This window comes from Chrysochloris asiatica, unplaced genomic scaffold (assembly GCF_000296735.1).
Source record: "Chrysochloris asiatica unplaced genomic scaffold, ChrAsi1.0 scaffold00012, whole genome shotgun sequence".
Taxonomy (NCBI): Eukaryota; Metazoa; Chordata; class Mammalia; order Afrosoricida; family Chrysochloridae; genus Chrysochloris; species Chrysochloris asiatica.
This window is the reverse complement of record NW_006408530.1, coordinates 3,847,364-3,858,043: the sequence shown is the minus strand read 5'-3', so window position 1 is coordinate 3,858,043 and position 10,680 is coordinate 3,847,364. Positions and strand designations below refer to the sequence as shown.

Genomic DNA, 10,680 nt, shown 5'->3' with positions numbered 1-10,680 from the left:
TGTGTTGTATGTTTTTAACTTCCTGTTTATTTATTATTTGAAAGGTAGGAGATTTTTAAAAATATGTTATGTAAGATAGACATGATCTTTTAATGAGGGAAATAATTGATATTTCTGGAGAAAATCAAAATAGTTAAATCCTTTAGAAAGACACAGGGATATAGTGTAGACTGGCATACAGATATTGATTTATCTTTACAGAGAAGAATCAATGTCTTTCATTTTAATAGCAAGCAAAAATGTGAAGCTATGTTTGCAATTATAAAAATGTTTATAGATTTGATTCCAGCAACTCAGGGAAGCTACCAATCAATTAAGTTATTTGATTATTTCAGAATAAGCTTCCTATATTTTGAGGAGAATAATGATCTCCATGCTTCTTTAATATTGCTCCACCATTTCAGTGTTAGGGTGGAACTTCTTTCTTCTAGTATTACACTGTTTAGAAAATGAGAAAGATTTGATTTCACTTGAAAGACACAAACCATTGTAGACAGTTATCACTTGCTAAGGGGCTCTGGTAGCGTAGTGGTTACGAATCAGGTTGTGAACCTTTAGGTCAGCAGTTCAAAGCTGTTAGCTGTAATGTGGGAGAAAGATGAGGCTTTCTGCTTCCGTAAAGATTTACAGCCTAGGAAACCCTGTAAATCCTGTACAGGGTTGCTATGGGTCAGAATTGACTCGACAGCACTTAACAACAACAACCTCACTTGCTACTTAGCATCTCTTATCTTCTGGTAAAAATGAATAGCTCTTACTGCAATGCAAGCCTAATAGCAGCCCTCTTGTTGTTAAGTGCCCTCCCATCAGTTCCAATTTATAGAGGCCCTGTGTACGTTTTCCACTGTTAGATTTGAAATGCTGGCCTTATAGTGCACATTGACCTTGTGGTCTAGTGCTTATCCTACACCAGAATTCCAAAAATGAACATCATTTGAGGGAACATTTGGAGAAAATATTTTCCTAAAAAAGAAAAGAAAAGAAACGCTTCCTAAATCAGATCTAACAAGTAAGAATAATGTTAGTTACCGTAAACAACCAAGTGTTTCAATTTCCTATAGCAATATCATTGACTTTAGTTACCAAGTAATATAGAAAAACTGTAGTATATTTATTACAAAAACATTAAGCACATGTATAAAGTATCACATGTATGTGCTTGTGTACACACACACATAAAAGGAACTTCAAAAAGATTGTGGGAATGGAAATAAATGATAATGGCATTTTTCCCAAGAATTTTTTAAAGCCACCTCATAAACACCTATGGCCTCACAATGTTATTTTATAAACATAAATGTTTTGTTGATAGTTGACATAATACCTAGCTAGGATGCCAAGAAAAATAAGACATGGTCTGTGTCTTCAAGGGGCTCACACTTTCAGTCACGAGATAGTGCAGTGAAGCAATTGCTTATAATACAATTTTTTAGTAAAAATATATTTACATTACAAAGGACACACAGTAATAAGTTTACCAGAGAGTTCCTTAGAGGAAATAGTCTTAAAAGATGGGTTTTGAAAGAAGCGTATAAATTGAGCCAATGCCAAGAAGTTCTAACACATTTTAGTAAAAGATAATGACCTTTACTAAAAACAGTGCAGTGATTCCATAGGATAAGTGCTGGACTGTGTGCCACTAGGTGATCAGTTCAAGCATATCAGCCACTCTATGGGCGAAAAATGAGGCTTTCTGCTCCCGCAAAGTCTCAGAAACATAATACAGGGACACTATGAAATGAGTCATAACCAATCCAATAGCCCCTAACAACAAACTAATAATGCAAATGGCATTAACAGCTTAAAATGAAAGATCATTTAAAATTCAGATAGATGGACTTTAATAGATTGAATTTTATCTGAATCAAATGTATTTGTTTGCCATGGAAACAAAAGCATGTACATTTATTCATTTATAGCACATCTTGGCTATCAAATGTCTATTAAACAACACTTACATAATTTCTAGAAAATGGAAAATATATAATCTAATGAAGGTCAATGAAAATAATTACATCTTATGCCTGTGGTCCCATGCTACAAGTATTTAAATATATCAAATTGTTCCAAATTAGTTTTCTTTGCCAAAGGTAAGTATACTAGCTCCAAATTTTATATCCATTCTATGTTTGCTTGAAACATGTAAGATGTGACGATGTAGTCTTAATGAGCCTCATTTGCTTCTTACTATTTTTATATTATTTACAATGATTGCTGTGCAACAATTGTTTCTTTTTCCCAGATCTGGCAGTGTGGAGGATCCTTGGAGATTGTGACCTGCTCACATGTTGGTCATGTTTTTCGGAAGGCAACTCCATACACTTTTCCTGGTGGCACTGGTCATGTGATCAACAAGAACAACAGGAGACTGGCAGAAGTTTGGATGGATGAATTTAAAGATTTCTTCTATATTATATCACCAGGTAAGCAATTCTGACATATTTTTTACTCATGCTGAATATGTGTTTTATATTGCTCTTACTTCATTATTGTCTAAATAAAATGCAGTTTATTTCCATAATATTATAAAAGATCATGTTTGATAAAGCTAGACTTAAGAGATCAATTTGTACCTAAAGTGAGAAACATTGCATTGATCTCAAATGCCTAAATATTCTTTCTCTTCTTCCAAGCATAAATTTTGTGTGAGAAAAATGGAACAAACCATGCACAGAGATTGAAAATTATTTAATATTTATCACTCCATTTAAGAAATATTGATCATGTTTAATAAGAATACTTTTATAGCATTATTTCTGTAAATATCCAAAGTAATGAAATAATTAATAGATTTCATATAGAATGAAAATTGTGCCAGTGTTAAGGGGCCCTTGTGTGGTGCTGTAGGATAAGCACTGGACTGCTAACTTCAAAGTCAGCAGTTCAAACTCACAAGCCATTCCTTGGAAACCCTATACAGGGTTGCTATGAGTTGGAACCAACTAGAGTGCACTTAACAGCAACAACAAAACTTTTGCACAGTATTTAATGATATAGTAAATTGCTTATCAATAAATTTGTGAGTCAGCATAATAAACCTATTTCCATGGAGTCTGTTTTGAACCTATAGGACAGAATAGGAGTGCCCCATAGGGTTTCCAAGGTTGTATGGAAGCAGACTACTACGTCTTTCTCACTTGGAATGGTTAGTGGGTTCGAACAGCCAACCATTTGGTTAGCAGCCAATTGCTTAATCACTGTGCCACCAGGACTTCTAGAGAGCATAATGTTGTTGTTAAGTCCGTTGATTCTGACTCAGCGATCCTGTACAGAGTCACTGAGGAGCAGCTGGCGAGTTTGTGTGTGGCATTTTGGGTTAATGTGCTGGACTGCAAAGTCAGCTTGATCTGCAAGGTCGGTGGTTCAAGTTCAGCAGCTGCTCCTCAAAAACCCTATACAGGGTCTCTATGGGTTGGAACCGACTCGACAGCACTTAACAACATCAACAACCTTGTGGTTGGTAATCAAGTGCTTTTCCTACAGCATCACACCAAGAGTCCTTGAAATCATAATGTTGGTGGTGTTGCTGTTAGGTGCCACGGAGTCTGTTCCCACCCATTTTATTCAGCGTCCCTGAATAAGCTTTCTGAGGAGCAGCTTGAACTGCCAACATTGCAGTGCATTAACACACAGTGCCACACCAGGACTATAATATTTTATCCTGTATTTGTTAGAGGGAAGGAGAAGTAGCGAAATAAGAGTAAGTATAGTATATCACTGTTTGGTGGGGTTATGAATAATTTCACTCTTTGTTTAATCTTTTCTATATTTTTTCAAAAAATATGCATTACTTTTTTTTTTTTTTTAATTCTAAATCAAACAAACTATTAGCAGGGAAAAAATAAAGCCCATAAAGCATTGTGAGACATTTTCATTACCAGATGATGGTATTATACGTTATTCATTCTTATCTTTATAAATTCCTAAATATTCTCTAATGTCTGCATTACTTTTTTCAAAATTCTGAGGCATTATAAAAGGAAAATCAAACATTTTGAGAAGATAGAATTAAGAAGTCTCAGGACTGACTTTAAGATTTCAAAACCTAGAGAAAATAAAGAATACATTAGTTTAATAGGAATTCCACTTCACTGATAACATAATTTAAGTATACTATTTTTGATACTATGTGTAGCCCTGATGGTAATCAATGTCATTATTATGTAACTCATCAGAATAATAACAACAACAATAATATGTCCACATTCTCTTTTCTATAGAATAATCTATATGGCTTAGTAAAAGCAGTTTGGATTCAGGTTGACAACCTCTGATTTCTGAATGTACATCGGGCTATTAAAACTCTTCTTTTACTGAAGATTGTGAACAAGGAAATGAGCAATATGAACTTTCTTATTAAGATCCAGCATTGCTATATAAAGTATAAAAATGAGAACAATGTATATGTAAATGTTGGGTTGAAGAAGAACTTTTCCATACATTTTCAAGCCTCTTCCATGCCTGGAAGCTATGGCCAGGAACACTATTTAACACATAGGTTTATTTCTCTTTACAATAGAAACTCCATCCAGATGTTCCCAGATTTGAGTTCAACAAGATCATGTAAAACTTCAGTAAAGCAGTGACATTTATATAACCTTTTCATTTTCTATTCTTGATATTTTCTGAATTCAAATCAAATACTTGTAGAAATATAGAAGCTCAAATATGAATACAAAATAATGGAGTGAAGGAGTGTGTTATGTGAGATTACATGCAACTTACATTTAGAAGTATTAGTAATTGAGAATGACTTCAACCGTTGCATTAGATTCGTCCATAATGAATATTATTTTTAAAAAGTCATGTTAGTCTTTTGTAAAATTTTCCTTGAGTGAAAAAGACAGCTAAATGGTAGAATCATTTCTCAAACTGTAATGAAATGACAAGTTTTAGCATTTAAAGGGTGAAAAAGAAAGCCTACTATCTGGAACTAATGACTTTATGTTGCTCAGCAGGGACTGTTTGTAAATCCTAGAAAATGTAGTTTTCATATTACAATAAATATCATTTATAATGTTATTGTTCTTATAAAATGGGTTCATTTAAATCCAGAAAGGTACTTTGTAAAGCAGGAAAAGGACATTTGGGGAATATGTTGAATATATCTAGGAACTTCCTAAGGGTTATTTATGCTTATGCACAACTCAGAGAAAGCCAGCATTGCTGAGCATGGAATCTGCCTCCTATAATGTGGGTAAAATGGTAAAAACAAAGACCACATAACACTAAATTGCTTCCCAGTGGAAAAGGAAGATCGGAACCAACCTGAAAACTAGAGCTAGATACCTAAACACAATTCTAGCCCTGGGCAGCCTTCAAATCATCCAAAAACAGACGGAATATTAGGATAGTCAAGAATCTGTTATTTTTATGGTATCAAGCATTTTGTGAATGGAAAATTGCTTTAGTCATTAATAATCTATAGATATTGGTAGTGTCCTTCTCAACTCTTAATATCAAAATATTAATTTCTTGGATAGCCTATAAAATTTTTGATTTTATGTGTGTCCTCACCATTGGTAGTGGGTGAGTTTATAAGGGAAAAAGCTGCATACATAAACAAAACAGGAACATACAGGCTCACCACACTTAGAATGGTATCATTTACTAAATTGTATACAAATGCACATTTTTGAAAAACTTCCATTTCTTTCTCTAGAAGCTCCTTAACAGTATAGCTAGGGAAATTGTTACCTTTCTAGAAGTACCTCTGAAATTCTGTTAACTTATTTAACATGTCTTATAAGTAAACTCCATTTGTTATCCCAGGACTTTTTTTGCTAAACCTTGTTTCCCATTTAGCATAGTTTTTCATATTTCAATCTTTAAATATAGAGCCTTGAATTCTGACAGTGACTTTTATTTCTTCTAATATAATGTATACAATATTACCTGCCTGTTTTGTTGATTAACTTCATGGATGTTTCAACTTTTTTTTTTTTTCTCTAGAAAATGTATTTATTGTAGTGTTGATAGCAAGGTCAACCCATATCTGCCACTTATTATGCTGTCTTAAGTTTTGTTTTACTTGTGTCTATATTCAAAGATATCATGTTTGGTAAGGTGGAGGGTCAGAGAAAAAGAGGAAGACCCCCAATGAGATGGATTGGCTAAGTGGCAGCATCGAAGGACTCAAGCATGACAACAGTAGTGAAGTTGGCCCAGGATTGGGCAGTGTTTCATTCTGCTATGCATAAGGTCGCTATGAGTCGGTACCAACTCAAAGGCACCTAACAACAACAACAACAACAATATTCAAAGATAAACTGGTGTGGTGTTGTAGTATAAGCACTAGACTGCTAAGTTTGGGAGTTCATACCTACCTGTGACTCCTTGGAAACCCTATAAAGGGTTGTTATGAGTTGGAACCAACTGAACAACAACATGTCCAAAAAATAAATAAACTTTTATTTCCTTTGCCTGGCAACATTCCTGTCACTTTGTAGTCCTTGCAAAAATATTTGTTCAATAGCCCATGAAGAATAACTGAGTGAATTCATTTTTAAAGGAAGCAACTGTTGTCTCTTCCTTAGAGTTCCCCATGGACATTTGGTCTGTGCAAGGGAATCTCTTCCCAGTGGTTACATTTATGGGGAGACTTTGTTTTGCCTCTCTGCTTTAGCCCCTGGTTGTATTTTTTAGCCATGGGTTAAGAAACAGTGTTGGATACTTTACACAGATCTGGAATATCATTCCTCTGTGTTTGCCATTAGAAAAGTTTCCATTGACTTTCTTATGTGTTTCAGGTTTTATGATTCCACCGTCATCAAAGTGCACACTATCATCTATTGTTACCCTCCAGCTAATAGAATATCTGACAGACACAATAGCATTCTCTAATGGAGAAACAGCATACTTACTGAAAATAAAGTGTTATTGCACAGGTTGGTTTTTATTTTGGTCATGACCTATACTCATTTAAAGCCAGCTATTTTGTTGTTGTTGTTATGTGCCATCGAGTCGGTTCTGACCCATAGCGACCCTTCATAGGGTTTCCGAGGAGCAGCTGGTAAGCTTGAACCTCTGACCTTGCAGTTCAAACGGCTTTGCATTCTGGCGCATTAACCCACAGCGCCATACCAAGAAAGCTAACTATAGGAAAATAAAAAAAAACTCTTTGTGTGAATTACCTTTATCTGATTATTTTTCTCCAAAATATTTACTATCTGTTCTAATTGTCTTGGCCTCTGTAAGACCATTAGCAATGACAGTATAAACAGAATTGACAATGTCTAACTATATTCTCACTGAATGTATGAATGAGGAGTAGTGATACTTTGAAGTAGCGTAGATTTTCAACATTTGTTTAATTTGGTTTCTGGTTGTCTTTCTAAGGATGTAAATAGTATAGTATCATCGATTTTTAAAGCCCTGTAGGCTCTTGAAGCCAGAAGCAGGTTTCACCAGTAATTGGGATGTTTCAGTTTGAGCCAATCTGATTGCATTAGCAAATCTTTTGAAATAAAGGGATGTAAGCAAAAACCACTCTTCACAGTATAAATGGAAACTTTTTTGCCCCCTGTTAGTCACAGGCTTGAGAACTTTAATATAGGAGGCAGTCATAACACTAGCCACATATTTTAAATGTTCTGTAACTACTGATTTTCTTTCTTTGGGGAGTTAGATATTACCTAAAATTCAATTTCAGTTGACATGGTGTTTAGACACAGCTGTTCTTCTCTAACTCAGTTCTTTGTTTACGTAATGAATAGTTTGTGCCCTTTTTCTTGACCAGAAACAAATTGAAAATAAAATTTAAAGACTCCCAAAACACTCTGTTAAAGGTTTTTATATATAGCTGAGAAAACAGCTTATTTTCCCTTAGCAATATTGTAGTATTTTGAACTGTATTCCAGGTTATTTACAAATTACACATTTAAAGAAAGATCCTTGAGCTCTATTTTAAAGATTAACTCCCTATTTATTAACTTTTTTAAATGCTTTAGAAAAATCAGTTCATCAGATAGCCTTTTTAAGCAGCAGTTTTGGATTGTTATTAAGGTAAAGATATATATATATTTTCTCTATGTTGAAATTTATATCTATAGACACAAATATTTTTCAACATGTGATTTTAAAAGATACACTATTTAATCATCATCCCTCAAAGTATAGCACTTAATTTCTTTGCTAAATCATGAAAATTCAGTTTGAATCCTTACAGACTGGTTTCATAAGTACAGGTTTTGATGTTAAAGCAAAATGTACAGGATGCAGATTTTATTATTTTAATAATCTAGGGATACTAGGTTTTGGTTGAGTTAACATGAATTCATCCGAAAGGAAAGTGAAACATTTCTAAAAGTAAAGTACATTTGTACCATTGTTTTTAGAATCTTTATTATGTATTAAATGCTTTGTCAGCATTATAACACTGAGGCAATATAATATCATGAGAAGAAAAGGTTGGATAGCTTTTATGTTAATTCCATATTGACACAGCAATTTCCTTTTATTTTGTGGTATGGTGACATGTTAATTTTTGAAATGATGGAGGAGTTATATTAACTGTTTGAAGTATAGCAGACAGTCTACTGCTTTTCCTTGCTACAGTCAATCTAAAACACTTTTCAATTCTTTAAATCTCTAAGAATCAAGTTAGGTCACTTTTTATTGTTGGTATTATTACTGATGTTTCCATTTGCAATGTTGAAGGGTTATATGGGAAAAATATTGAATGATGCAGGAAGCATCAAAAAAAAAAAAAAAGATAAAAGGAACACATTGCTTAACTTTACCAAAAATAGTTGATCAATATTCAGCCATTTTAGGAAATAGCTTATAGTCAAGAACAAATGGTCCTGAAGAAAGATGTCCAAGCTGCATTAAAGGCATTAGTGAAAAACAAGGTTCCAGGAGTTGATGAATACCATTAGAAATGTTTCAACAAATTGATGCAGCAGAAGAAGCACTCATTGGTCATTGCCAAGAAATTTGAAAGAGAGCTAGCTGACCAACCAATTAACTGAGATTCAGATTTGTGCCCGTTCGAAAGAAAGTTGTTGCAACAAAATGCAGAAATAAATAAACAGCATGATTAAATCACATGCAAGTAAAATGTTGCTGAGTACCACTTAAAAAATTATAACAGCAGCCCATCAACAGGGAGCTGCTAAAAATTCAATTGGATTCAGACAAGGATATGGCATGAAGGATATCATTGCTGATGCCAGATGGATCTTGGCTGAAAGCAGAGAATACCTTAAGGATCTTTTATCAACTATCCAAAAGCATTGAACTGTGAGAATCACAACAAATTATGGCTAAGATTCAAAGAACGGGAACCCCAGAACACTCAATTTTGCTCATGAGAAACCTGTACAGAGACCAAAAGATGGTTGTTTGAACAGAAAAAGGGGGTATTGTGTTGTTGAAAATCAGGAAGGGTGTGCCTCAAAGCTGTCTCCTTTCACCATTCTTATTCAATCTGTTTGCTGAGCAAATAATTTGAGAACCTGGATTAAACAAAGAACAATGGCACCAGTATTGGAGGCAAGTTCAATAGCAATCTGTGATGTGCAGAACATATAAGTTTGCTTGCTGAAAGCAAAGAGGACTTGAGGCACTTGCTGATGAAGATCAAAGAATTCAATGAATTCTAACTCAATGTAAAAAAAGCATACAAAACAACTATCCTCATAAACATCATTATAAGCAGAGAAAATATGGAAGTTGTCAAGGATTTCATTTTACTTTAATCCACAACCAATGCTCATGGAAGTTGCAATCAAGAAATCAAACTACATAGATCTTGAAATGCTCTTTTGGATAATGAATGAAACACCATTTCTCCACAGTTTGTTATATCTGGCATAGTAAATCATATGACTGTCTGATTTAAAATGGCCAATATCAGTTTACTTCAGCTCACTAACGCTTAGGATGGGGTCCTGGTGTGTTGCTGTAGGATAAGCACTAGATTGTTAACCACAAGGTCGATGGTTTAACCCACCAGCCGCTCCATGGAAATCCTATATAGGGCTGTTATAAGTTGGAACTGACTCGACATCACCTTACAATAACAACAACAACAGCGCCTAGTATATGGATCCTTATATGTTCCATTTCATTTAAGATGACTTCCATTTTTCCTAGATTTGTACCTCATCCATTCTACATTCTAATTTTTAGTGGATGTTTGCACCTCTCTTTTTTGGTTTGATTTTGAGTTTTGTCCCATAAGCAAATAAATGTCCATAAATTGTTACTCCACTTACATCGTAAGGTCAACTCTACTTTTAGGACACAACTATTTCCCAGTTATATTTTGTGTACTTTCCAACGTAAGGGACTCATTTTCTGGCACTATATCAAACAATGCTCTGCTGCTGTTTATAAGATTTTCAATGACTAAAATTTAGAAATGGTCCTCCTTTCCTTCTTCCTAGTCCGGAAGATCCACTGAAATCTAATCACTAGGGGTTAACCTGTTCTTATTGTTGTTGTGAAGTGCTGTCAAGTTGATTCCGACCCATGGCAACCCTGTACAGGGTTTCCGAGGAGCAGCTGTTGAGCTTGAACCACCAACCTTGCAGTTCAAACGGCTTTGCAGTCTGGCACATTACCCACAGCACCACACCAGGACTCCATAGTTTAACCTACTGGTATTCAAAACACCAGAGGCATAGCTTGCAACACCACAATCAAATTTATGAAAACTTTTTATACTAAGCCAAG

The 10,680-nt window shown here is 34.5% G+C and overlaps 1 protein-coding gene across 1 annotated transcript in view; it reads left to right on the top strand.

The window, feature by feature from the left end:
* GALNT13 (UDP-N-acetyl-alpha-D-galactosamine:polypeptide N-acetylgalactosaminyltransferase 13 (GalNAc-T13)) overlaps window positions 1-10,680 on the top strand; it is a 917,208-nt gene that overhangs the window by 636,758 nt on the left and 269,770 nt on the right. Inside the window, exon 9 of the mRNA XM_006834533.1 lies at window positions 2,243-2,423. Coding sequence (XP_006834596.1) covers window positions 2,243-2,423 — 181 coding nt within the window. The remainder of the gene's footprint in view (window positions 1-2,242; window positions 2,424-10,680) is intronic.